The following is a 27,850-nucleotide window of genomic DNA, read 5'->3' on the forward strand; positions in this document are numbered from 1 at the left end:
ACCCAATTAAATGCTGCTTATAAGAAACCACCTGAAATACAAGTACACAAACAGGTTAAAAATAAAACATTAAGAGAATATTCACCATAAAAATAAAGCTGGACTGACTATATTAATATCAGAAAAAGTAGATTTTAGAGTAGGGGCATTACCAGAAATAAAGTCCTTTCATAAAAATAAAGGTATCTTTGTCAAGAGAGCATAACAATTCTAAATATTTATGTACCCAATAACAGAGCTTCAAAATATATTAAGCAGAAATTGTTACAAGTATAAAGAGAAATAGTGAAAACCACAATGACAGGTTTCCACACGTCTATCAGTAATTGATAGAAGTCTACAGAAAGTCTGCAAGAACCTACAGGACTCAAGCGCTGTCAGCCACATGACCTATTTGTAGACACCCAGCTTCAGAAGGATGCACATTCTTCTCAGAAGCTTATAGAACATTTACCAAGGAAGACAATATTCTGGGCCATAAAAAAAGCCTAAATAAATTTAAAATTACTTGTCATACAAATTATGTTTTCTAGCCCCAATGGAATACTTGAAGATCTCTGGGAAAGTCTCTAACTACTTGGAAATTAAATCACATTTTGAAATAACCCCTGCATCAAAGAAGAAATCAAAAGGGAAATTAGAAGATACTTTGAACTAAATTAAAATGAAAACAAAAAGTATCAAAATTTGTGATATTTGAATAGATGAATGCAGAGCTAAAGCAGAATGTAGAAATTCACTGCACTGAAAACGTAGGGCAGAAAAAAATGTTTGTGTCCTCAACAGCCACCTTGAGAAACTAAAAAACCAAATTAAACCCAAAGTAAATAGAATATAAGAGCAAAAATGTCAGTGTAATAGAAAAAAGAAAATTAACTCAAAAAGTTATCCATAGAGATGATTAATAAAACTGGTGAACTTCCAGCCAGGATATTTAGAAAAAGAGATAAAACACGAATTACAGGACCAGGTATGAGGGAGGTGATGTCATTACAGGTTCTACACATATTTAATGAATCATAAGAGTATATTATGGGTAATTTTATGCCATTATCGTCAACAAGACAAAATGGACAAATTCCTTGAGAGATACAAATTACCACAGTTCACTCAAGAAGAAACAGGTAAGTCGAGTAGCCCTCTATTTAAAAACTTTTATTTGTCATTAAGACCCTCCCACAAACAAAACTCCAGAACCAGTGGAGTCCATCCGACAATGAGGAAGGAAGTAATATCAGTGCCAGGCACATTAGGGAGCAGGTGATAGCAGGCCTCCCAGCTCGGCCCACGTAGCCATTTAACTCGGATCAGCCCTCAAACTTCAGTGCTGTTCTTGTCAGTATTTTAGCTTGTTTTGTTTTAATTTTTTGAGTCTCACCAGTCATATCTTCCTTTTATTTTATACATGTACATGGTTCCTTGTTCACATTTCTTTCCTTTCTTTAGAAATCCGGCTCCTGGTACATCCTTCACGATTTATTCAGATAAAATGTCTTTGTTCCGCCTTCATTCTGGAGAAGTGTTTTTACGGGACCCCTCGCAGACTGATGGCGATGTCCCCTGGTTACTTAGAGTCCCTGTCGCTTGGGTCAGTGATCTGACTTCTCCCGTCTGAATTTAAGACGTTCTTCCTGACATTTTCCTAGGCCCTTCTATCTATTATTTTGGTATGTGATGTACTTATTTTAATGGTCCAGTCACATCTTCCATCAACAATAGAAAATTTTAGCCATTTTCGCTCAGATAGCACCCCTTCCACATTTTTCTACTCAACCTCTTCATGTTTCAACCTCCTTGTCTGTGCTGAAGTCTGTGTAGTTTTTTCCAGTTACAGCATTTTCCATGTTCATTTTTTTTTTACTTTCGTTCTTAGTTCATCTTACTGAATTTTATTCATCGCTGCATACTTACAGTCCTAGGCAATCTGTTTGACTCTCTTCAAGTCTTCCTGGCCTACTTTCACAGCCATGCTCTTTAGTCATACCTTACTCTCCACTTTTGTTTTTTAAATACAGGGTCCGGCAGAAGTAGGGCCTGCCTGAGTGTGGTTGGGAGGGTACTAATATGGGTGTAATGGTTTATAGTCTTCATTTAAACATTCCACCTAAAATGTCATATGGTGTACTTGAGTGTGATAGTTACAGAATTACATGCTTATAATTTTGTAATAAAAGATTTTTGTAATAAAAAAGGCATTATTTGTGCCGATCCCTGTATGTAAAATAAATTTGCCCTATACTATAAATCTTTTTAATTGCTGCAGAATTTGGGCATCTGCCTCACTGTGCTGTGTTTGTTTCTGCCCACTCTCACGCATGGCACTTTGTTTTCTTGTGTGCTCGAGGGTTCTGATGGAGTGTTCATAGGTTAAACTTCATCTGTGGAAACCTGCAGACCTGAAATGTGGATGAATCCTTCCAGAATGATTGTGTATGTTGGATCTGCCTGGGGCTCTGTGGACACAAAACAACTCCTTCAAGGGTCCTGGCTTAAGACAGGCATGTGGGGCAGGGGTAGGGAGACCAGACAATGTACCTCTCTGAAGGCCATAGTAGAAAGGGTTTATTCTAGGATCAGTGACAGCGCTTAGCACATATTAGCAGGATGTGACATGCTCTTATTCACGTTTTTCAAAGACCCTGCTAGATGTCCCCCGGAGAATGGCTAGCAGGAGTGGAAGAGATGACGGTGGCTAAGGTGGCATATGCCACAAAGAGGAATCAAGGACATTTCCTGGCAAATGGCTTCAGTCTCGCTTTCATCTGAAGCAGTGACTGAGTTTATCTGTAAAGTTTGAGTTTACAGATAAGTTTGAGTTTAGTCCCTCCTTCTGTAAAACCACTGACACTCGGGGTTTCTCAGGCAAAATCCCAAAGCCCTGGCTGTGCAGTCATTACCTCCTCTCTCTGTCCCTGTCTTCCCCTCACTCTTGCTGATGGGAACAGCCTGCCCCTGGGTCACGGAGCTGCCCAGCCCTGAGTCCTCTGCCCTGGTGAGGACACTGCTTCTGACAGGCCTCACAGAGGCTCCCGGTCCCTGTGCCTTACTCGCAGGGAAGCAGCACGTGGCCAGGCCGGAAGCATGGTTTTCACAGAGGGAGCGATTAAGAGATTTAATTTAGTAAGTAAATTCCACCTTTTGGTATCCCAGTGGATAATTTTAACTTGCCGCTTTCTTAAATTTCATCAAATGCCTCTTAAGAGTGCAGAAATGGGAACATGGGTGGCAGGAACTGACTGTTTGCCAAGGTGCAAAGAGTCAACATGGGCAGCCACAGGGGTTTTGAGTGCTGAGCATTTTTTATTGGTTTTCATAAGGGGGTTTAAGGTGCATGATAAAGTACACAGGAGATGGAAACATATCAGGAAGAATTAATGCAGTGAAGCTGCCAAAGGGGAGATCAAAGTTCTCATCCAGCTAAGAAAGTGGGAAAACCTGACAGTTTTCCCTAGGAGCTGCCAAACTGGGTGAGGCTACAGTGTCTGAGCTCCCATGGACTCCCATGACCCAGTGGGGCCATGTCCCCAGAGTCCCCAGCCTGACGCTGCCTGTCCTGGCTGTGCCACATTCCCAACACAGGCCTGGGGTACTGGGGGAGCAATGCCCTTGGACTTGGAGATCCTGGGTTCGTGTCTGGGCTCTCCCTCAATTTTCGGTAAGTCACCACCTCTGAACCTGTAAGAAAGCATAATGGTACTTCCTACTTCCTGGGGCTGTTCAGTGATAATAAACTTGCTAATGTGCACAAACTTGAGAGTGAATTGTAAAGTTCTTTATAAACAAACACCATTATCATATAGTTACTTAGCTTCACCACTAGAAATACTTCCCCAGACTCCTGACCAAAACACCCAGAACAGAAAATTAACTGGGGGTTGCCATGAGCACCCCGTGCACCCGCAGGCTGGGGTAACAATGGCAGCTGGAACAATGGGTTCTTGGTTTCAGACAACCAAGAAGACAGGGCAGATGGAGGCAGAGGTCCTGTAGGACAGCCCTCCTCCACCCCACCCACCCACCCACCCAGAACTCCGGCACACAGATCCACACATCTGGGTCCTCTGCTCCATCCCCTTCCCGGCGGGGCCCTTGGCTCTTCCGTCCCTCTTTGCTTCTCCAGAAAACACTAAACTTGCCTTAAAGCTGTCCCTCTTTTCAGTCCATGTCTAGTTTGAATGACAGCTCTCCTGACATTTTTCTTCTTCACCAACATTCTCTGAGCCAGACCCTGCCTCATGGCCCAAATGTAGATTTTGGTGTTGAAGCCACGAACTCTGGCTCTGCCAGCTTCCAACCTGGACCTCCTCCTGGAGGCCTCCCCCAGCCCTGAGGTTGTCAAGCCTCTCAGGACTATGAGAGAGTCTCATCTACACACCTATCAGAATGGCTACAGTAGACTAGTGACACTACCAAATGCAGGCGAGGACACGGAAATGACAGTGCTGGACAGTGCTATCACTACACAGGTGATAGTGGCATCAAACTACCCACACATACCAGGGTCAGCATCCTGGTTCCAGTTCAGTGTTGACTGAGTGATGGGAGGTTAATCACTAGGGGTGCTCAGAGGGGAACCAGAGGCTGAACTGGTTCCTCTAACAGTTGTACTCTCTCAATGCTGAGTGTCCTGGGCAGCATAATGCCCCAAGATGTCACAGCCTGGCCCTGGTACCTGTCAGTGTGAACTTACCTAGCACAAGGGACTTTGCAGATGAGATCATCTTAAGGATGTTGAGGTGGGAAGGTGGCCCTAGGTTATACAGTTGGCCCTTAACCAGTCAATCGGGGGGTCCTTGGGAGAGAGAGGGGGAAGGGCCAGAGAGGAGGTTGGAGTCAGAGAGCTTGGAGGCTCTTCCAGAGCCTTGTCCTCATGCCTAGAGCACGGTTTGGGATCATGCTGGCATTTCTGCAGGGCAAGCTGTCGACCGGGTTTTGGTTTTACACGGCTCTGTGGTCAGGCTCATAAAGACGACTGGTGTGCATTCCATTACATCACACTACATTCATTTGGCGTCCGTCCTGCCCCACTGAGCCCTGTTTGGATCCTGATTCCGTGATCTGGTCTTCCCTCCTCCTCCTGGCTGTAGGTCTGAGACATGAGCCATGTGTGTTCATCCAGGACGCCAGAGAGAGGGTACCCAGGTGGGGTGAGCACTAGGCATTAGGCATGCTGTACAGGGGACACAGGCACAGATAGTACCAGAGCTGAGTATTAAGGCTTGTCCGCCCACACAATCCCCTTCCCCTCCCTCCCTCCAGGGCTGCCACCCAGAGCTGAGCCTTGCACAGGAACCAACAACCTCATCATATATTTAGATATCTCCCTGGGCTCAAGTCACACTCACTGGTCTACAGTTTGCAGAATTCCATGTCCCTCCTTTGCTCAGATGTCTCCTCTTCCATGTTTTCTGTAATTGCGCATTGACTAGGAGCCGCAGTGGGCAGCACTGCAGGGCAACTCCAGGCCATAGTCCATCCAGGGCTCCCGACTCTCCCCCTGGGAGGAACCCAATGTCCAGTTACTGTGCACATTGTTGCAAATCTCCAGACATCAGTCTTATTCATCATCCTCCAGTGAACGAATGGTACATCAGCATCTTCTGGCTCCTGGAACAGAATCCACTCTGTTCAGAATCTTCTGAGTGTAAGGTGAAGCCCATCCAAGACCTCCCAGAAAACCTCAAATGGGATTTTGTGGTTTTATTTTATCTTAAGTCAACAGTGGCACTTTTTTTCTTGGAGCATTTATCATGTCTTATGAGGCAATGGTTTAAAATCATCACACTCCTCAGAGACAGAACAAAGAAAGCTATGTTACTGGATGACTCTAGTAATACACTAGTCATACACTAGTCATACACTTGTCATTTTCTGCCTCGGTTTCATTTTTATTTTTATTTTTATTGTGTTTCTACCAGAGTAACTTCATTATTGGAAAAGAACAAATGTCCTGAAGCAGCCAAATCCTCTAGCCACACAAAGGAGCAAGTGCTCACTCCCAGGACTTTTACAACAGCAATCCTTCATCCCCTAGGATTACCAGGCAGCAGATACCCTGAGGGCATGATAAATCTGAAACACCACCTGTCTTTCAAGGGAGGGAGGGCAGAGCAGAAGCTTGTTTAAAATGCTAAAATCGGAATAAAAGCAATTTCCTGATCAAATTTCTTACGGCTGTGAAAGGTTAACATTTGTTCAGCCATTCAGTGTTTGCCAAACTCAGATCTGTCATCTCCACAAGCCTCCCTAGACCTGGAAGCTTCCCCTCGTCTTAGTGATGCAAATGAGAACATCCCACAGTGTCTGGGTTGGGGTGGGATCCCATTAGGGTGACTCTGAACTGTCTTGTTCATTTGACCCGCGAGTCGTTAAAACTATCCTCCTGTTTCTGGGGAGGGGTGAAGGGTTGGGGAGGTATCTCTCACTGGGCCAGAAGGCGGGGCTCCTGGCTCTTTCTGGGGCTGCAAGGCAGGTCCCCTGGCCTGTGCAGTCTCACATTCGGCTCCCTGGATTGGAGGGCACAGAGGTCTCAGAGCTCAGGCATGAAGGGACCAGGGAGGTATGAGGAGCCCACGGATGGTGCCATGCAGGAAGCCTGTGGCTCCACTTTCTTCCCTTTCTTGGCAGACCCACCAGGTGTGTAATTAATAGGAAATTGGTTTGGGGGTTTTTTTGTTTATGGTCGGGACAAAAGAAGCCTAAGAAACCGAGGAGAAACTACAGTCCTGGGCCAAAGAGACCAAGTCAGCGTGTGAGTATTGTTGCTGCCCTCTGACCACTGCCCACGTCAAAAAAAAAAAGTTCCAGGAGCATCACTGGTGCCCATTAAGGATGCACTTGCGCCTTCGATCCCTGTCCTCCGCCGCCAAGGCCTGCCTGACAGGAGCGGTGGGGTCCATTTTCTCCTTTGAATATTATGTATTGTCCCGTTCCTTGCAAACCCCTCTACTGGACCCCAGAGCAGCCCTCTGTGCCAGAGTCACATCCCACGTGATAAAATGACAAACCAGAAGGACCCTTTCCCCAGGAGGTGCAGCATGCACCAGGTCTCCCAGAGCCCCGCAGGGGCACTCCTACCGCTGTCCGACCCTCTCCGAGAGCCTGGGAGGGGTTACAGGGCACAGCTGGAGAGGCTGCCTAGTGCAGCTGCGCAGTAGGGATAACGCAGGCCTCTTTGGCACGTGACGCCGACACCGGGGACTCCCCACCCCGGGAGGGAGGGAAGGTAAAGGGACAAGCACCTATCGCCCGCGACCCCGCCTCTTCGGCCTGACCAAGCCCCGCCCCTCCGTTCTGCAGCCTTGCCTCGTCCGCAGGGACCCCGGAGGCACCGCCCCTTCCTTCTCGCAGACCGCCCTCCTCTGGGACCCCTCCTCGCTGCGCCAGGCGGTCGCATCCGGTCAACGCAAGTAGGAGCCTACCCTGTCTCCTGAGATGCCGCGCGCACCCCGTTGCCGCGCTGTGCGCGCTCTGCTGCGTGGCTGCTATCGCGAGGTGCTGCCTCTGGACACCTTCGTGCGGCGCCTGGGTCCCGAGGGTCGTCGCCTTGTGCAGCGTGGGGACCCGACAGTCTTTCGCGCGCTGGTGGCCCAGTGCCTGGTGTGTGTGCCCTGGGACGCGCAGCCGCCCCCCGCCAGCCCGGACTTCCGCCAGGTGAGCTGCCCGGGGACCCCGGTCAGGCCTGCGGGGTGGGATGAGGGCCGTAGTTCGTAATAAGGCCAGACGCCGCTGCGCTTGGGCTCCCAGCGACTCGGATCCTCTCCCCGGCAGGTGTCCTGCCTGAAGGAGCTGGTGGCCAGGGTCGTGCAGAGACTCTGCGAGCGCGGCACGAGGAATGTGCTGGCTTTCGGCTTTGCGCTGCTGGACGGGGCCCGCAGCGGTCCCCCCGTGGCCTTCACGACAAATGTGTGCAGCTATGTGCCCAACACAGTGACTGAGACGCTGCGAGGCAGTGGCGCGTGGGGGTTGCTGCTGCGCCGTGTAGGCGACGACGTGCTCACCTACCTGCTGGCACGCTGCGCGCTCTACCTGCTGGTGGCCCCTAGCTGCGCTTACCAGGTGTGCGGGCCACCGCTCTACGACCTCTGCACCACAAGACACAGAAACGGGGCCCTGACGGGCCTCGGATCCACACTCCAGGCCTGGAATGGCGGCAGTGGGGAGGCCGGCGTACCCCCGGGCTTCCGCTCCAGGCGACGGGGGCGAAGCCACGCGGGGGAAAGTCCACCACAGGCCAAGAGGCCCAGGCGTGGCCCAATCCCAGAGCCAGAACTGGGGCCGAGTGCAAGCCATTTCCACGCGGCGACACCTACCAGAGCTGCCGCGGAAGCCGCATCTGGGAAGGACGATCCACGCAAGACCCAGCGTCCCTCACCACTGCAGGGCCTCAAACGCGATGCCGGCTGCCCATCTTCTCATCCGTCAAGTCCCCAGGCCTCTCCCAGTCCCGGAGTGGTCGGAGTGGTCGCCGAAACCAAGCACTTTCTCTACTGCTCCGGTGGCAAGGAACAGCTGCGCTCCTCCTTCCTGCTTAACTCCCTGCCCCCCAGCCTGACGGGGGCCCGTAGACTCGTGGAAACCATCTTTCTGGACTGCAAGCCCCTGCAGCCTGGCGCTTCCCGCAGGACGCGCCGCCTGCCTGCGCGCTACTGGCAGATGAGGCCTCTGTTCCGGGATCTTCTTGGGAACCATGCACGGTGCCCCTATGGCACGCTACTCAGGAAACACTGCCCACTGCGGGCCACGGCCACTGTAGAGGCAGCGGGATCCAGCGACAAGGGGTACGGTGCAGTGGGCATCTGCGCCCCGAAGGACGTTGACCCGCAGCACCTGGCCCAGCTGCTCCGCCAGCACAGCAGCCCAGGGCACGTGTACGGGCTCCTGCGGGCCTGTCTTCGCCAGCTGGTGCCGCCTGGCCTCTGGGGTTCCAGGCACAATGAGCGCCGCTTCTTGAAAACCGTGAAGAAGTTCATCTTTCTGGGGAAGTACGCCAAGCTCTCACGTCAGGAGCTGACCTGGAAGATGAAAGTGCAGGACTGTGCCTGGCTGTGCAGAAACCCAGGTGAGGAAGTGTGTGTCATGGCCCTGCAGGCCCAGGCCAGGCAGTGAGCAGATGGGTCACACGGAATAGGGCTATGGCAAGAGGATGGAAGCATCTGGAAGCTCTCAGGAGCGTTCCCAAACCTTATTCATAATCCTTCTTTGATGTCCAAGTTTATCACCATGAGATAGTGTCCCGCCAATAGAAACAGAGGTTGGAAGGAGAACCCACTTTGCTAGGGGGTAATAGGTAGACCTCCAGTTTCCCGGATGCATCTGGTCAGCCAATATGCAGATCCAAACTTAAGGTTTAATTGTGCAGCTGCTGTGCCAGGGCCAGGCAGCTGAACGAGGGAAAAGACTGTCTCCTGCACAAGGACCCTAGTCCCATCTTCAGGAAGGAAAGGGTCACCAGGGAGCAGAGGGAGCAGCAGACGCTCTCCTGGGCCAGGAAAGTGGACAGCTGCTGTGGGTGCATGCAGGACATTTTTGGCCAAGCTGGCCTGCGGTGGGTGTCCCTCCCCACAGTCCCTTTGTTTTTCTGGGCTTGATGATGAGTTTCCTCCGGTCCAGCCCCTACTCAGCCCCCTCTTGGCCAGCATCCTCCTCATCTGCACACCAGCGCCAGGAGGAGACAGGACCAGCCACCCTCCCCGCTCCCTGTTGTGAAGGAGCAGCAGTGAGAACATACCCAAGTTTTGCTATTTGACCTTCCCCAACTCCCAAGACATTTAGGACTTTTAGAAGGAAAAAGGTTCAGAGCCCTCTGTTAGAGCCAGGCTTGCCCACCCAGATGCATGTTGCAGCTTCCTGGGGGCAGGGTGGGGGGAGGGAGAGGGACTTAAAAATGCCCATTCCCATCCCCAGAGATCCCAATTGCAATGGTGTCTGACAGTGGGGCACACCCGCGCAGACTTCCAAGAAACCCCAGGGCCAGATGATCTGACGGCAAGATGACCTTCCAGAAACTGGTTTTTTGTTTTATTTCACTTTAATGATGGAAAACGCCACATAATGAGATCTACCTCTTAATCACTATTTTCATGAATAGGACAACATTGCTGAGTGTAAGCAGGGCTGCACAGCAGATCTCTAGAACTTGTTTACACTGCGTGGCTCATACACCCACACACCACATGGGCAGTGTGGGGGACCCTCAAACGAGTCAGGCTCAGTTAAGTTAGCTGTTACACGACTCGTTTTACTCGGAGCTCCAGCTTGCCTTGTGAGAGTTTGACTTCTGTAACTGTTACCCAATTTCAAACAAGGCCCAACCCCAAGAAGGTGTTTTCCCAGGCTACTGGGACCTCTGCGGTATCCTTGCTCACTCCCCAGGCATTGGCTTCTTTCTGTGGCTGGGCCATGCCAGTTGCCTACTAGCTGAATAATTGATGCACGGGGCAGCCCTGGCCTCTGAGCCACCTCTTCTGATCATAGCTGTCTAGAGTCACCTCTTCCATCCTCTTCTGCTGGGGTGCCCCTTCCTCTATGCTGGCCATCTGCGCTGCCTGGTGCTCCGTCCACAGTATCCAGGCTCCTTTGCTTCTGTCTAGCCAGCCTTGACCATTGTCCCACCCGCCATGCTGCCTGTTGACTCCCATGGGCAACTTGGTAACCAGCCCCAGAGGCCAGACTGCCGGGCTGACCGCATCTGCTACAGAGTGTTGCTAAAGACACCTCAAGACAGATTCCTGATGGAAACTCGGGAGCTGCCGCAGCTCCTTGCTTGCATACTCACTGCCTCTCCCTGGGCTGTCTTTGGGCTGGTGGCAACGCGACCCCTAACCTGGGCATACGCTCCTGCTGGCTTAGGTTGTGCTCTGCCTCTGGCTCACACGGAATCGCTTTTCCTGAACTGCCATCCAAGTGTGTCCCTCCTGCCAAGTCCTTTGCCTTCAGAGTGGAATCTGGGTGGAGCTTTTCCTGGGACTTTGTTTTTAATTCCATCAGTTTCTCTGATGGTTGTGTCCCTCTGCTCTCAGGCCGTTCTCTCTGCCTGTGACCTTTCAGGTAGGTATCTGGCTGTGTGTTTCCCATGGTCCTGCTCAGCTGCGCCTGTGTTTTAATGGGTTGTCCACGTTTTCACATCAACTGCGTTTAAGTATTTTATAGTTTCTCCTGTCATTTCTCCTTTGATCAATGACTTACTTAGACATATATTTTAGATTTTCGAAATGAGTGGTTATTTTAAGTTATCTTTTTGTTATTGATTTCCAGCTCAGGCGTGCAGTGGTCTGCGTGACCCCGCTTAGTTGAAACTTGCTTTGTAATCTCGTGCACCGCCCGTCTTCACCAGTGTTGCTTGTGTCCTGGAGGCCCGGGTGGGTGGCTGTGTTTACTTATCTCACTTATTATTCGCTATGAGAAACGTGTGTCCTTCCATGGCTGAGTTCTTAGCAGGATTTGCCTGTCTCACTTGGGCAATTTGTCCAGCTCCTCCTGTTCTAACAGTGTGTGCATGGTTTTATTAGGTACATGCACATCGGAGAAGTTTTAGCTTCATGATGAATGTCTACTAATTCTTTGTACCATAAAGTCTGTTTTAACAATTGAGAACAGCTCCACTGGCTTCCCTTTGGTTAGCGTTTACCTCTTGTGTCATTTGTCATTTGCTAATTTTTATTTTCAGCCTTTTCATATCTACATAGTTTAGATGTGTCATACTAATAGCATATTGCTGACATTTTAAGTTTATGTTTGATCCAGTGTGACAATCTTTGCCACTTTCCTGGAGAATCTGATTTGTTTTCATTTTTGTTATATTCTCTATTTTCTTTCCTTAGTGGTTTTCCTTCTCCTGAGCAACATAAGGGCCTTAGCATATTTTAACCTGGTCACTACCCCCAACCGGTATCTGTTCCCCTGGTTATGTTTCAAATTAGAAGCTGTTATTGTTTTCCATCGTTAATGTGTATTTAGCTTTATCCCCCTCCCTTTTTTCCTCCATCCTGTCTTCTGTTCCAGATCTGTCTCTGGGTCCCTTTTCTGTCCTTTACATGTTTCCACTTGTACCTTGGCTCTTGTGGCAGCCGAATGACGCCCATGGTCCTCTTCCCACAGTCTTTCACAGAATAAAATGCCCCCAGAGGAGAACCACAGTCCTGGTATGTGTTCGGAGCCCTGCTGCATGTGGTAACCCTTAGCTGGCATGTGACTGCCACCACTCACCAGGTTGGCCAGCCCAAAGAACCCCAGGTATTTCTAGATCTTGCTGCTCAGTGAGGATGCCTGAAGTCATATCTGTGCATTCTCCATTCTGCTTGAACGCCAGGACAAATAGTGACACATCATCACTGCCCAGTAAGAAATAGAATGTAAGCCACTTGTATAATTTAAAATGTCCTAGTAGCCACATTAAAAAAAGTAAAACTAATTTAACAATACACTTTATGAAAGCCCAATATATCTGAAATGTTGCCACTTCAACATGTAGTTAGTTAGTAGGCACATTATTGATGAGGTGCTCCGTCGTCTTTCTCTGCTCGAGTCCATGGGATCCAGCATGCGGGGCCGTGTGCAGCACATCTAGCCCAGACCTGCCATTTCATGCAGCCCACAGCTGCCGTGCTGGGCCATGCAGCTGGTCCATGTAGTATGTGCCTCTTTTTCCAGGGGGTCGCTGTGTCCCGGCCGCAGAACACCACCTAAGAGAAGCGATCTTGGCCAAGTTCCTGTGCTGGTTAATGGGCACGTATGTGGTTGAGCTGCTAAAGTCCTTTTTTTATGTCACGGAGACCACATTTCAGAAAAACCAGCTCTTCTTCTTCCGGAAGAGTGTCTGGAGCCAGTTGCAAAACATCGGGATCAGGTATCACAGAGTGTTGCACGACCTGTTTTTTCCCATCTGCAAATGCAGCCCTGTTTCCTGCCTGGGTTCCCTGGGCCCCTCGCCCAGCTACTCCGGGGGCCCTCCTGGCCTACAGGGGCTCTGCACTGGCGTGGACCCCTGGGGCTCCCTTTTCCTTACGTGAAGCATCTGTGGTTTGAGGTAGGGTGATCTCTAGGGTCTCAAATCAGGAACAATGGTGCAAGAAAACCACTTATCCCTGGCATGTGATCAGATTCTATTTTAATTCACACAGAGTAATTGGGACTTGTGTCATGAGGTAACGAAGCCCGCCTTTTTAACAACTCACTGTGGGAAGTGTTTGGGACAGAGGTGTCCACCGTAACGTAGGACCCTGACGCAGAAACTTCCAGGAGATTGGCTTGCTTCCAAGTAGCTTTGTCTCAGCTGCTCAGTAGCTCTTTCGGGTACATTGTGAAGGATGGTGGCAGACGTAAGCTGGGTTGGGATTCATCAGGGTTAGGAGTATGATGGCCCAACACCCAAGTCCTCCTCCTCTCTGCCGGCGGAGAGGAGGTGCCCTGTGTCCTTAAAGGGCTTAGCAAGGACCATGAAGCAGCCCCGTCAGGGCTCCCACGCTCCATGCACATTTGGGTCAAACCCTACCCCAAGCCACACGTCTCTGAAAGGAGGCAGTGACTCCTGAACCAGGGCCCCAGTCCCAGTCCCCCTAGGTCTGAGTTAATGCACAGTGTGTCCTGTGTAATAATTTCAAAAATTCATGGCATGTGATCCAAAGTGGTCATTTAGAACCTAACTGTGGGGACCATGGCTCTGCCTACTGGGCGTTCAAGTCTCATGATGGGCTGCACTCTCCAAGCTCCCTTCGCTGCTGGGGCCCCAGCCCAGGTAGCATTCTCAGCCCCAGCCCCTCCCTGTGGGTGGTTTCAGGGAAAGTTCAGGGAAAGGGAGATGGGAGGTGCCTCGGGAGCTGACTCTGACCTTCGGGGGGGTTGCATGAAGTAGCTCCCCTGCGCATTCCGTGTGGCACACCGTGGGGTCTTCGTCCCAGTGGTGTCGTGTGGTCCCAGCCTGCGCAACCCTGGTCTCAGTACCAGAGGGAGCCAGGTGTCCTGGTCCCCTGCTACAGAGGGCGTTCTAGCGGCGTCTGCTCAGTGTCTTGGTGCAGCCTTATGGACCCAGGCCCCTCCACAAGTCAACCCACCTGGGTTCCTCTGTGGCCACTGAGCAACGTCCCATGCAGTTCTCTGTTTCAGACAACACTTCGATAGGGTGCAGCTTCGTGAACTGTCAGCAGCTGAGGTCAAGCGACATCAGGAAGCCAGACCTGCTCTGCTGATGTCCAGACTCCGTTTCCTCCCCAAGCCCAGCGGGCTGCGGCCGATTGTGAACATGGACTACGTTCTGGGAGCCAGAGCATTCCGCAGGGACAAGAAGGTCACCACTTTTGTTCCATTTTTTAAACAAACTGCACTTAAACCCCAGGCTGGGTGCCCAGGTAGACAGCCTTGGGGTGGGGTGGAGGGGTGCCACGGTGAGGTGGGCAGGGTGCCATGGACAGGCCGTGTCATTGGGTCCAGAGAAGGAGCTCTCAGGAAAGCCGGCCCTGGAAGCTGCTAAACAGGCTCCAAGAACCCTCAAGGTTCCAGGAGATGGACCCATGACACAAGGGACCAACACGGCACCCGTGGTCCTTCTGTAGCACCAGCGATGCATGCTCCCTGTGAGGCAGGGACAAAAAGAACTGGGCTATTCAGTCTCCCTTCCGGGTTCCTGGACCCTGTAGGACCCCACCCTGTGGTTAGCACCCCCTTCCTCCTATGGCATCTGCATCACCAGCAGTTCTGATCCCTTCTGAGTGCCTCCCTGGAGCATTTGGGAGTGATTTTGTCCTCACTGGTACATCTCCAAAAGAAAGGGATGCTGTCTCTGTGGATTAGGGATCTGTTTTGGTCTGTGAGTGAAGATGAATTCCCTGTCTGGTGGGAGGGGGTCCCAAGGAGGAAGCACACCTTTGCATCTGCTGTGGGGTGGGGCCCAGGTGGGAGAGATGATCCAACGGGAAGCTACTCAGCAGTTTTCCATACCGTGTTTCTAGGATTCCAGGATGGGTCTCTGGGGATGCCCCTGGGCCTGGGGTGGGAGTGGGCGAATCGATCATCTGGCTCTTCCAACATCTGAAGGAAGCAGGGGCGCAGGGAGTACAGAAGCAAAGATTCCCCTCATCCCTGGGCCCCACAGGTGGGATGGGGTCAGTTGGGACCCCAGGTTCCCTTGGCAGGGGCCATTCTGTGACGATGCCACCATCCTGGACTGGCCCCGCAGGTGCAGCATCTCACTTCAAAAGTCAAGACGCTGTTCAGCGTGCTGAACTACGAGCGGGCGCAGCGCCCTGGCCTCCTGGGTGCCTCTGTGCTGGGCATGGACGATATCTATAGGGCCTGGCGTGACTTTGTGGTGCGCGTGCGGGCCCAGGACTCAGCACCCCAGCTGTACTTCGTCAAGGTGGGTGCTCCTCACCCCCAGTGAGCTCGCTCAGCACCCTCAGGCTCACTCACCGGGTGTCTCCACATTTTGGGCTCTGGCCAGGACGTTGGGTGTGGCCGCCCTCCTCAGGGTCCGTGTCTGCCAGGGTGAGGTACCTGTGGTGGAGCTGCAGACTTTTGGGAACAGGGAGGGCAGGTGATCTCATCTCCATTTGGGAGCACCTGGCTCCCGGGGGCAGAAGCTTTGGGCCTTCCCTGCTGGCGCAGATGCTGCTGCTCTGCATCCCAATTCCCCTGAGGCCCCTGCCCTTGGGGAGAATATGACACCGCCACCTGCTCAGGGTGTGGGGGATCTCCCTGAGAAGGAAATGCACCTGGCTCAGTTCAAACAGCCAGGGTACCCTAGAGCCCTGGCTGTCTGCCAGGGACCTCCTGCTCATCAGCCTGCACTCAGACAGACCTGGGCCCACCCCAGAGTGTCCCAGTCTGGGGTGTGGAGAGAAGGACCCAGAGCCACCCTGCGGTGCTCGGAGTCTGGGGCATGTGGGGACATCTCAGCAAGAGCCCCAGGGCGGGGCGAGTATGTATGGCTGGGATGGGGCTCTGGGAAGGGTGTCCAGGGGCTTCCTGGTCCTGCCGTGTCTGATCCCCCCCAGGATTTTCTAAGGACAGGCTGGGGCCTCGGCGTGGCAGGGCAGAACAGGTGGGACCCCAGATGTGGGGGGCCACGGTGAGTGTGTGAGCAGCCTGTAAACACACCTCCATCCACATAGGTGGACGTGATGGGTGCCTATGACGCCCTTCCTCAGGACAGGCTGGTGGAGGTAATCGCCAGTGTGATCAAGCCGCAAGAGCACACATACTGCCTCCGCCAGTACGCCGTGGTCCAGAGAACTGCCCACGGGCACGTCCGGAAGTCCTTCAAAAGACACGTAAGTCCCATGGGTGTGTGCCATGAGGAGGTGTGTCCGTGTCATAGACGTGTCTGCCCCTTTGGTCTAGCCCACCCCCATGGGCGCTGAGTGACACTTCCTGGGCTCCCAGTGCTGGGAGATGCCTCCATTCTTGTCACCTTCATCTGCTTGTTCATGTCACATTCAGTCCTCTGTCCAAGCCACTCCTGCCTGCTGCCCCTTCACAAGACCTCTGGGTTTGTACAAGGAGGTGTCAGCAGAGCCGTGTGTGTGATTCTTTGCTGTCCCTGCGGCTGCTCCCCAGGAGGCCAGGCCTGACATGAACAATCATCATGAGCATGTTGGAGAGTGAGGGTCCCCAGCGCCCCCTAAAGCAATGCCGTAGGAAGGCAGAAGGGTGCAGGAGTTCCCCAAAAACTTTCTGGGAAAGGCACACCTGAAAACCCCTAGGCAAATCAGGAGAGTATAGATTGCAAATCCTGAGGGCACAACACAGTGAAATTGTACATTTGTGGACAGATGTTGCTACCACCTGTGGCAAGGTATAGGAAGTCACCAGCACCATGAGGCGCCCCCTTTTCCCCAGGTGCCCACCACCCTGACCTCCGTCATGCAGACTCACTAACCTGTCTCAAATTCCGTGAACGTTGATCAGACGGAACACCCTTCCCATCTGGTTTCCGTTGCTCCCCAGAGAGTCTGAGAAGCAGCTGGGCGCTGTGAGCATCACTGTGATGTGTCATGTAGATTCAGGGGTGGAGTTGCCAGGTCACAGGTGTGCTTTGTTTAGTTTTAGACATCGCCAGAGGCTTGTTCCTGAGGGCTGTGCCAGAGTGGCCATGAAGCACTTGACCCCACTGTGCGGCCACAGGCCAGGACTGGGCTCCGGGGGACGGCCATGGGACACCAAAGCAGTGCTGCACATGCGGGCCAGGCGTGCACACTTGCAGGCGTCAGCGCTCAGGTTGTAGCCTGAATTTCCTGAGGGCGTGCACAGTGCCTCACACCCTGCTCTCTCTGCGGCAGGTGTCTACCTTCACGGACCTCCAGCCTTACATGAAACAGTTTGTGCAGCAGCTGCAGAGGGCAAGCTCGCTGAGGGACGCCGTGGTCATTGAGCAGGTCGGTGCGGGCAGACGCCCGGCACATGGCTGGGGGCAGGGCCGTGGGCATGGCGAGGCCACCCTCCTCAGCCAGCGGGGACCTGTTCTGCCTTCAGCTGTCTCGCTGAATTCTATACTGCTGTCACGCTGCTTTATTAAGATTTGCTAGAGATACCTTCTGCAGTTTTGATCTTGAGGCCAAAAGAAAACACGTCTCCTTCCTTTAGGAAAACACATTGGATTTGACTTATAAACTTACCTTGAATTGACCCATGAGGTGGGAAACCGGTTTTTCTTGTGTGTGATCAGAGACTATTGCTAAGTTTGTGGCTTTTTGCAGAACCAGTTTTAGGGTCGAGCCAGTCCTCCAAGCATGGCTTTGAGACCTCAGATGTCTTTTTTTGGGGGCCACCAGAACCCCACCACATGCTGCAGTGACTGTGACACAGGCCGTCTGGGCCAGCGGCCATGGGTCTGAGCCCAGCCAGAGCCACAGATGACCCATGCTGTCCCCACTCGTCTGCTACCGCCCACCCCTTCAGCCCTTGCGCATCTCTTGCTTGCATCTCTGCTTGCCCACACACATCTCCCACTTACTTTTCCAGAGCTGCTCTCTGAACGAGGCCAGCAGCAGCCTGTTTGATTTCTTCCTACGCCTGGTGCACAACCACGTCATAAGGATTGGGGGCAAGTGAGTCAGGACTGCCTGCTGCCAGCTTGGTGAAAAGGGGTCGTGTCACGTATGGACAGTCCATGGCAGGGCTTCATGGGCTGGTGTGACAGATCTCGATTCATCCAACCCACAGGGCAGGGGTGGCATGTGATCTGTGTTCATTGTGTGTATGGTATGCGCCCCTTTTTTTATGTGGTTTGAGCAGTGTGTCTGCATGTGTGTGTGTGTGAAATGGACATGTGCTCTACCTTCTGCACATGTCTTCCCCCAGGTTTTATGTCCAGTGTCAGGGGATCCCCCAGGGCTCCATCCTGTCCACCCTGTTGTGCAGCTTGTGCTACGCAGACATGGAGAACAGGGTGTTCCCTGGGCTTCAGCAGGACGGGTAAGAGTTCCCTATCATTGGTCCCCTTGATTGCTTTTGCCCCCTCTCGTGCTCTGGTGCAGACATGGCTGCCCATTCATCATGGGAGGTTTCCCAGGAGATAGTGAGCAGGCCTCACACATAGGCTGTGAGTAGCTCTTAGTGCACCAGGGAGTGAGGCATTTCCAGAAGACCCAGCCGGCGGCTATGCTGCTTGACTGCGGGACCCCTGTCCTCCGTCCCTAGCCAGTACTGAGTCCCACGGGTTACCTTGCTCTTGTGCATGTGAACTTGGGTGTTGAATGCCCTTTTTCAGGCATCTTTCCCTATTAGGGTGCTCCTGCGTTTGGTGGATGACTTCTTGCTGGTCACCCCTCACCTGACACAAGCGAAAGCCTTTCTCAGGTAAGGGTCTGCACACACATGTATTTCAACAGGTGCTTCTATGGCCACATGCAGCCCGCCTTGCTCCTATAAGAGGTAATTCTCATCTCATGCCTAGCATCCGAGCATCTCTGCTGAGGGCGCGTGGCACCGTCGTGCCGTTGTGAGAACCTGGAGGTGCAGAGCAGGAGCCTGGAGCTGACAGCATGGCACCAGGACACAGATGTCGCCAGAGGGAGGGAGCAGGCGTGGGTCAGATGGCTGGGCTGGGCTGGGAGTTACACACACGCAGTGAGCTGGACAGTGGAGAGAGCAGCGACACCTTCTCTGGGAGCAGTGCCCAGGATGCGGCGCAGGAGCCAGCCCTGTGCGCTTCCCTACAGCTTCTAGCGTGGAATCGCTCTTCTTTGTGGCAGGCATTGGGAGACAGGGGGCTTGCTAAATGCACGGGATCGCCTGGGGTATTGGCATTAAAGTTCATTTTGTTCAGGCTTACATCTGGCGGACAGGGACCCTTGCCTTAGCATACGGTCCACAGAGCACCGTCCCTTCCAGAGCCCCAGGGAACACGCTGGTTTCACAGTGTGGTTTTCCAAGGAAGGAGAATCAATAAACCAAGCTCTCAGAAGTGTCTCTGCCTGAGGGGCAGTTTGCTTTGGTCACAGGGGTGTCTCTGGAGATCCTATACGATGGCATCCCCATGCCCTGGGTCTGCCCCCAGGGGGTCCTGGGGGCTTGGAGGGTGTGTGATGCTGCTGGGATGTGCTGAGCCTCGCTGCTGCACACAGTAGCCCTGCATAGGATGACATGCAAATATAAATTCATCAAAGTTAAATCACATGGAAAATTCAGGTCCTTGGGCACTGTCCACATTCAAAGACATCAGTGACCACACATAGCCAGTGGCTGCCAGAGGGGATGACACGGACAGAGCGTGGCCTCTTGCATGGAATGTCTGTGCACGAGACACCAGTGCTCTGAGGGTGTTGGGCAAGGAGGTGGCATAGAGTGGGTACATTGTGGTCCCACCCAGGAGCTGGACAGCTGGGGACATATATAGAGTTACTGCAAGGAGTCAGCCCATGTGATGGTGGGGGCTGGCAAGGCAGGTGGGAATCCACGGGCAGCAGCAGGAAGGGCAGGAGCTCAGGCTGCCGTCCACCGGAGGACTCTCAGGACACCCTGGCTCTGCTCTCGGGCCCTCCCACTGATGCATGTGCCCACCCCACTGTGCAAGGTAACCTTTAAAGCTGGCTGAATGCAGGTGTTGACCTCATCTACAACACCTCAGCATGCCTGAGGACTGTGGCCTCTGAGTGGACACAACTGGCCATTGCAGAGAGGACATATGTCATCCATGCGCCCTGCCTGCCCTCCCACTGGGCCTTTCTGTTTTCAGCCGGGAACCTGAGCTCATTGCTCACCTATCTTACCTGTGAACAGGGCCATGTGGAGTCCACTTGGCCTTCAGGATTCAGCCCCATGGTCCCATCCCCTACTACTGGCTTCTGCCCTTCCTGGTGGCCACCCTGTTCTCTGATCGTTATCACCGGTCATCCAGAGCCTTTGGAAGCACCTGGAGGCCAACTGGGTTGGCGCAGCCACCCTTCACTGCCAGCCCTTGCTTCCTCTGCCTCTCAGGGTTTGACGTAGCATCACGCCAGTGCTTCTGAGATCCTGGTGCATCCCTCTCCTCCTGGTGGCTGACAGGGCCCCTCTGTTTTAGGACCCTGGTCAAGGGCGTGCCTGAGTACGGCTGTATGGCAAACTTGCGGAAGACAGTTGTGAACTTCCCTGTGGAAGACGACATCCTGGGCGATGTGGCCCCGCTGCAGCTGCCGGCCCACTGCCTGTTCCCCTGGTGCGGCTTGCTGCTGGACACACGGACCCTGGAGGTGTTCTGCGACTACTCTAGGTTAGTGTGCCTGGCCAGGTGTACGTGGGTTAGCCCGGTCCTCATCCTGCTTCTGTGTGCAACAGGTGGCTATGGTCCCAAAAGGTCAGGGGCTGAGGTGCCTTCTCCCCCTCAAGATGGGACCTGAGTGCGTCCTGTAGGGGAGAGGGGACTCTTCAGGTAAGCAGTTGTCTGGGGTGTTTTGGATAAAAGGAAATTTTATGGCAGGCCTGGGGACCCCAGCATGTAGGGAAGCAATATAGATCTGAACCCAGAGATTTCAGGTCCTGATGGACACGGTCCATTTACAGTGAGCACACATACTTTATTGCCCATCCATAGACTCACTGGACATTACAGGTTCGTGGTCGCCTTTGATCTGCCAGGGAAGCGGGGCTATGGCACACGGGGCCTGCTCTGTATGCGATACCGTGGGTCCCTCTCTTACCTCAGGCTACCATAAAAAATACCACAGGTAGGACGGCTCAAACCACAGACATTCTCTCCCAGTCCTGGAGGCCAGAAGTCTGAGGTGCAGGTCTAGACAAGGCTGGTTTGTCCCGAGGCCTCTCCTTGGTCTGTAAACGGCTGTCTTCCCGTGTCCTCACATGGCCGTCCTGCATTCAAGCATCTCAGGTGTCTATCTTTGAAGGACACCAGTCACATTGGATTAGGGCCCACTCTCATGCCCTCATTTAACAACTCAGTTACCTTCTTAAAAGCCCTGTCCCCAAACACAGTCACACAGGGAGAGGGCTTTAAAGTGTCAATCTGGGGGACACGGTTCATCCCTAACAGCCAGTTTCTCCCAAACCTGAGAGCTTGCATGCAGCGCAGCCTCAGGCCGTGCACAGATGTGAACTGACTCAGGCGAACACTGATACAGGAGTGTGCCATTTTATGAATAAAAAGGACATTATAAAACCAGTGGAAGGCAGGTGCTCCCTTGTGCTAGGAACGCCAGCTCTTCTGCTGGAACACTGGCACTCACTCCTGTTTCCAGGAGGCCCTTTGGGGATTTGCTTAGAAAGGGGAGGAGCAAATGCAGTTAACTCGATACTCTATCCAGATGGGTCTATCCAGATGGGTCGGTCACCTGTCTGCTGCCTCACTGGGCCATCCCACATGCTTCCTGTCTGCCTCCCGCTCCCTGCCCAGCCCCGGACCCCCAGCTTTGTCTGCTTGATTTTTCCCCATCAGGGGACCTCTGCTTGGACTTCCTGGGCTCCTTGACCCTCTGGGCCCAATTCTGCCAGAATGGCACCGAGGTCCTGGTCCCTCCCTTTGGCGATTCCCCTGCAGTATAGCTGTCACCAAGCATGGGAGCTGGGGTGAGGGCACGTTTGTGCGTTTCTTAGGGTGGGGCAAACAAGAACCACTTTTCTGGAAAGCAGTAAGTTTGTGTTAATGTTCCTAAAGTGTTAACACATTTTTTTCAGTAATTTCAATCCTAGAAATCTGTCCTCAAAAAAAAATCAGAGACATCATCGAAGATTTCACTTGACCATTTTTAAATGCTCAGAGCAGCACGACTTGCCACAGCAGTGAAACAGCCTAAATAAATGACTGCGATATTGCATAATACCCAGGGGAAACCTTCTGCCATTAAAATTCTTGTCAAAGAATATTTAATAAAGGGAAAATAAATAAATTTCAAGATAAGTCATCCAGGGTGTGGACATGTGCCACATGTGTTCACCTTTGGAGAGTAACGTGGAGGGGAACGCATGGCAGAAGTGCTCCGGGTGCCAGCAGTAGTCAGCAGGTGCCTGTCCATGCTGTGTCCCCACGTTTCCATGGAATGACAGAGTTGGCCATCAGCTGGGGTGGGCCAAGAGGATGTCGGGTGGGCCTCCTCTTCTGGGCTGGGGAGCACAGGCCGTGTGTGACAGTGGGAGGTGGACACGCATGTCATGGACACCCCCTTTGTGTTGCAGTTACGCCCAGACCTCAATCAGAGCAAGCCTCACCTTCAGCCAGGGCTTCAAGGCCGGGAGGAGCCTGCGACGGAAGCTCTTCGCAGTGTTGAGGCTGAAATGTCACAGCCTGTTTCTGGATCTGCAGGTAATCACGCGGCCCGCACACTTCACAGCTCAGAAGGCCCGCTGCTCCATCTGCCTATGGGAGTTGGGTTATAGGTCCTGTTGTGTAAGTGTGCAGATGTATGTGTGCGGGCATGTGTGAGTGAGCATGCATGTCTGAGTGCATGCATGTGAATGCATGGCTGTGCGTGCATATGGGTGTGTGTGCACATGCATGCAGGTCTGTGTACATGTAGGAGTGTGCATAGATGCATGCGAGTGAGGATGTGGTGGGATGTCAATGGAGAGATAAGGGTCCTCCTGTTTACTCCATTTGTGTGGGTGATAAAGCAAAAGATAGAAATGTAAATTTCAGACGTTTTCCCAACATTTCCTTTCCTTGTGCCTCCAGGTGAACAGCCTTCAGACAGTTTGCACAAACGTTTACAAGATATTCTTGCTGCAGGCCTACAGGTGGGCTCACTGGCTGCACTGCTATGGGGAGTGGGGCGCGCACAGCCATGCACTGCCTGGGCCCTGCCTACCCGCGGCCTGGGGGCAGCGCCCTCTCCCTGGTTCCCCAGGCCTTCGGGTCAAAACCGTCAGTTTATGAGAAAGCAGTTTCAGCAGCAGAGGCTGCCTCTTCGTGCGTGTCTGTGGAGGTTCTGCCTTGTTAGAGGTCCTGTACCCAGTCACCAGGTAGCGATAGGAGGCCAGCATGGCCCGAGGTGTCCCTGCGTCCCTGTGCACTACCCTGCCCTGCTGCAGGGAGGGGACTATTGGAAGAGAGCTGTGGAGTGCAAGGAAGGCAGATGCCCCAGTGGGGAGGATCGCAGAGAGCAGAGGGTACAGGTCACCATCCATGGCCACAAAGCCTCCAGTGCCTCCCAGAAAGGGCTCTGGTACATGGCTCCCAAACAGCTCAGCCACCATTCCTGCACCACTCATTAGTCTTGCTGAGGCCCCGTTGTGCTTCTGGAACATTCTCTGCCCCAGAGGTTCCACAGTAAGCTGCTGAGAACTGAGGCAGAACTGAGAACAGGCAGGTAACTGTGGAGCTGTTCACTGGTTGTGCCTGAGTTTTTGCTGGAAAAATATTAATAGTTCTGCTGTCAGGCTGTGTTCATCCCTCAGGAAGATGAACACTAGCCTGGCTCCCTGCCTGTCCAGCCTCCGGACACACTGGCCTTTGTTCAGTGGTTTCCAGGGAGCCCTGCCACCAGGCAGCTCTGGGAGCAGCTACCGCCCCTCTGTCACAGGGGAAGCATTCTGCCCAGAGTCGGGGCCAGTGGCTGTAAGTGAGCACACGGCCCGCACGGGATGGATGGGCGTCCCCGGTCACCCCCCAGGTGCTGGGGAGCCAGGCATCTATTTCGAGCCTCTTGAGTTCGTGTTACCCAGAGCTGTGGCCATGCCGTGAGGCAAAGTTGGCTCATAGGAACTGGATGGGGATCTCAGAGGAAATGCCTGTTAAATGTCACCAAGAAACTGTCAGCCCTACGGGGCCCATGCCCTGTGCTTTGGCCGTGAGGGCTAGAGGGCCATGTATACACTTCTGTTCCCTCGGTGTCCGGGATGCGTGGAGCCCACATGCTCAGTCTAGGGACCCCAGTGCTCAGGCTGCCGCCTCCTGCTTTTCATGTGTGTTTCTTCCTTCACCTGCATCTTCTCCCCATGCATTCATGCTCGCATGTGCAAGCTGCCATGACACCTCTGCAAATGTGCTCAGTAGAAATGGGAACATGCCCACAGGCCATTCCCAGCTAACAACAAGGTGGCTATGATACACACTCACCTCTCGGGGACCCTCGGGTAAGGAGCCACCAGGGGATGCTTCCAAGTCAGCGGGGTGCCAGTCCCTGGCCAGCCCCAGGTCCTTGGAGGCCACATCACTTCACCTGCTAAAGGCCCTGCTCTGGGCTTCAGCCCAGCCTTGCCCTTGTGTCCCCAGCAGTGGACCCCCGTGCTCTGTGGGGCCCCGGCCCCAGACACCTGACTGTCAGGGAATGTTGCAGAAACCTGGGTGCAGGGCAGGCACCCTTGGGCAGCTCCACGCTCCTCGGTCAGGGAGTGTGCAGTCCCAAAGTGGCAGCTGGTGCAGAGCTGCTGGCTTTACCCCCACCATAGGCGTGAATGTCAGCTGCTTCCCGATGCAGAAGGTCTGAGGGCCCCATGTCCTCTACAGCAGAAGAGGGGTACATAAAGTTGGACCACAACGGTCACAGCAGCCAGGGCTGAGACAGGCGAGGCCAGGGAAGTCTGCCTGGCCCTCAGACAGGGACACTCACCACTCACTGTCTGATTGGGACCTGCCAGGCTCAGTCTTTCTTGAACAACTGGGCCTCAGGCTGGCGTCGTTGGAAGATGCAATATCCGCTAGTGGAGGCCTCTTCCCCACTCTGCATTAAGCACCATCCCTCCCTTGGGAGAGCGTCCTCCACCTGCACAACATGGTACCTACCCATCCAGGCCAGTCGTGGACCCCAACCCTATTCCAGGTCTCCCCGCTCTCATAAGCAGAGGAGATGCCTACCAGCTGGGTGGACACACACGCATGTTTTTTCCAGAAAGGGCTTAAGGTGTCAGCAAGATCAGGATCACAAGGCACCTGGTGAGGGGCTTGTCACGTGGTCACATGCACATGTGGGTACTTGTGCACATGCATACATGTATACACAGGCTGAATGCACATGGACACATGCACACCTGCACTTGCAGACATACGTGCCTCCTGTGCACACATTCAGCCAGGGGACTATCCTCTGATAAGCCTGACCTTCCCTCAGGTTTCACGCCTGTGTGCTCCAGCTCCCGTTTGATCAGCACGTTCGGAAGAACCCCTCATTTTTCCTCCGTGTCATCTCTGACACTGCGTCCCGCTGCTATGCCCTTCTGAAAGCCAAGAACACAGGTGCGTGCAAGTGACCCAGGGCTGGGGTGGCCTGTGGTGCTGGCAGACACTGGAAGCGCCTGAGGCTGGAGCAGCACCAGTGCCAGTGTAGTGGAGACAGGGAGCTGGGCTCTAGACGCTCCTCGGCACAGTTTAACTTGCCAACCGCTCACTGACCTGATCTCACCCACCCCTTGCTGTGTGGGCAGACATCCTTCATGACTGGAACATGATGGGACATTTGGGGACTGGCTGAGGGGCCCTCTCCCAGGTGGGGCCTCCTCTCCACGGTGTTCAGGGGCACTTGCACAAATCCAGGCTGGTGGTCAGGAGGAGGCTGGGCCCAAGCCCCCTGCCTGTCTCAGGGAGGGAGAGAGGGAACCGAGGGACACCCGTGCGAGCCCCTACGCTGTCTCTGCTGCCCACAACCTCATCATGCACAGCCACAGTCAGGTCTTTCAGGCCCTGCGTTGTGGTCCTGAGGTTAACAGACTTTACTTTCTGTTCTGTTTTGTGGAAGTTTCTTTGCAGAAGTTGAAAACATCCCAGTTGTCAGAATTCCGTGGTACTTAGGTTGGGTGGCCCCTGAAATGAAGCCGCCTGTTGGTGCCCTGCCCCTTGAGCCTCCACTCCTGCACTCAGCCTGGCGGGGACCCCAGATGTCCAGACGAGCACAGGTGCTGGGGCAGGGGCCTCTGGGAGCCTCAGCCTCTTCCTGTGTTGTCCCCCAGGGATGTTGCTGGGGACCAAAGGTGCTGCAGGCCCATTTCCTTCCGAAGCCACAAGGTGGCTGTGCCTCCACGCCTTCCTACTGAAGCTGTCTCGTCACAGCGCCACCTACAGGTGTCTCCTGGGAGCACTCCAGGCCGGTAAGCGTGAGCAAGTGTGTCTAGCCCCAAGGTTTGTTAGGCATCCCTTTGTGCAGGTTGCCCTTGCCTGTCCTTGTCCTTGAGTAAATGAACATTGGTCCCTCCGTGTCTGAGTCACGGGAGTGGTGGGGACAGGAGTCCTGAGGTGATGGGGTGCAGGTGACTCGAGGGTCATGGCTTCCTTTCCTGGCCTGCCCACTCAGTCACTCCACCTCTTCACTCCTCACCTCCAAGGTTGACATTTCCTTTGGGAACTGTGTTTCCATCTCCCTCCCTCCTGCCACCCGCTCTGGTTTGTGTGCCCTTCTCCCACCCCTGGCCTGTGTCCTGGCCGCAACTTCTGCGCCCCCACCCTGCTCTGACATTCTTACTGGTCCCTGTCTGTTCCTCGGCCATGCGGGTATGCACTGAGGTTCTCGGCCCCTGGAGCCTGGCCAGCACACAGTAGGTGCTCAGCACACAGCCTGTCTCTTCCTGGCCCCTCGGGGCCCATGAGGCTGACAGGAAGCGCACACTCGGAAGGAAGGAAAGGAGAGAGGAAAGGAAGGAAGTCAGTCAGTCTGATCTAGTCATCTCCTTGCAGCCCAAGCACAGCTGTGCCGGCAGCTCCCAAGGACAACGCTGGCCACCCTGCACGCCGCAGCTGATCCAGCGCTGACCACAGACTTCGAGGCCATCTTGGACTGATGGCCACCCCTTCTCACAGCCCAGAGTGGGCTCCAGGCCCTCGAGCCCCATCCCTGCTGGGTCCACCCAGAGGGTCTGGCCCCTGTGCCCTGAGACCCCAAGATGTGTGCTGCTTGCTGGGCTGCTTCCTGGAGTGGGTCTGCCCCCAAGTCCTCAAGGAAGCAGAGCCTGCCCTGCCTTCAAACACCTCCCATCCCCCTGCTACCTCTTTCTAGTGACAGGTTCATCCTTCAGTTGCTCACTGCCAGGAGGAGGCATGTAGAAGAGCCTGGCTGGGTCATTGGCATCTATAAGGGAAATGTCAGGGACCTTTGTCACCCTCCTTGCTGTGGGGACACCCAGGTCTAGAGTGATGGCCCATAAGTGGTGGGTGTGTGTGGATTCCTTCCCGCTGATCTGCATAGAGTCCTGAATCAAGCCATCCACGCCCAATGGAGCAGCTGATGCCCACACCATCTGATGCCCCATCTGCATCCAAAGTCCATGCCTTGCTCAGCTTTGCTCAGGAGCAAAAGGCCCGGTCAGCTATTTGAGGCCGAGCCCCACCCACGTTTCTGACCTACCTGTCCCCACACCCTGCCCGGACCTCCTGGTGCCAAGTGCCCAGCACCCTTCACCGAGCTGCCACACCTACTTCCAGAGTCTTCTGCTGGTCCCCACTCACCAGCCCTCGTGGCCCCTCCTGCGCCACCTCATACTCCTACCCTATCACCCCAGT

The 27,850-nt window shown here is 53.7% G+C and overlaps 1 protein-coding gene across 1 annotated transcript; it reads left to right on the plus strand.

Moving 5' to 3' along the window:
* Positions 1 to 7,434: 7,434 nt before the first annotated feature.
* Positions 7,435 to 27,607, plus strand: TERT (telomerase reverse transcriptase). Its single transcript, XM_054578220.1, has 16 exons — positions 7,435 to 7,653; positions 7,771 to 9,061; positions 12,652 to 12,847; positions 14,104 to 14,284; positions 15,173 to 15,352; positions 16,107 to 16,265; positions 17,274 to 17,369; positions 17,956 to 18,041; positions 18,295 to 18,408; positions 18,721 to 18,792; positions 20,498 to 20,686; positions 22,603 to 22,729; positions 23,099 to 23,160; positions 25,473 to 25,597; positions 26,308 to 26,445; positions 27,029 to 27,607. The coding sequence occupies exons 1-16, from the start codon at positions 7,435 to 7,437 to the stop codon at positions 27,130 to 27,132; spliced, it is 3,339 nt and encodes a 1,112-aa protein (XP_054434195.1). The 3' UTR covers positions 27,133 to 27,607.
* Positions 27,608 to 27,850: the final 243 nt, after the last annotated feature.

Source organism: Pteronotus mesoamericanus, unplaced genomic scaffold, assembly GCF_021234165.1.
Source record: "Pteronotus mesoamericanus isolate MK-2021 breed Mesoamerican mustached bat unplaced genomic scaffold, CSHL_Meso_final contig_50, whole genome shotgun sequence".
NCBI lineage: Eukaryota > Metazoa > Chordata > Mammalia > Chiroptera > Mormoopidae > Pteronotus > Pteronotus mesoamericanus.

Coding starts and splice junctions, on each gene's coding strand:
- TERT (XM_054578220.1), top strand. CDS start 7,435: ATGCCGCGCGCACCCCGTTGCCGCGCTGTGCGCGCTCTGCTGCGTGGC. Junction 16,266..17,273: donor GGAAGTCCTTCAAAAGACAC/GTAAGTCCCATG, acceptor TCTCTGCGGCAG/GTGTCTACCTTCACGGACCT. Junction 20,687..22,602: donor GTGTTCTGCGACTACTCTAG/GTTAGTGTGCCT, acceptor TTTGTGTTGCAG/TTACGCCCAGACCTCAATCA.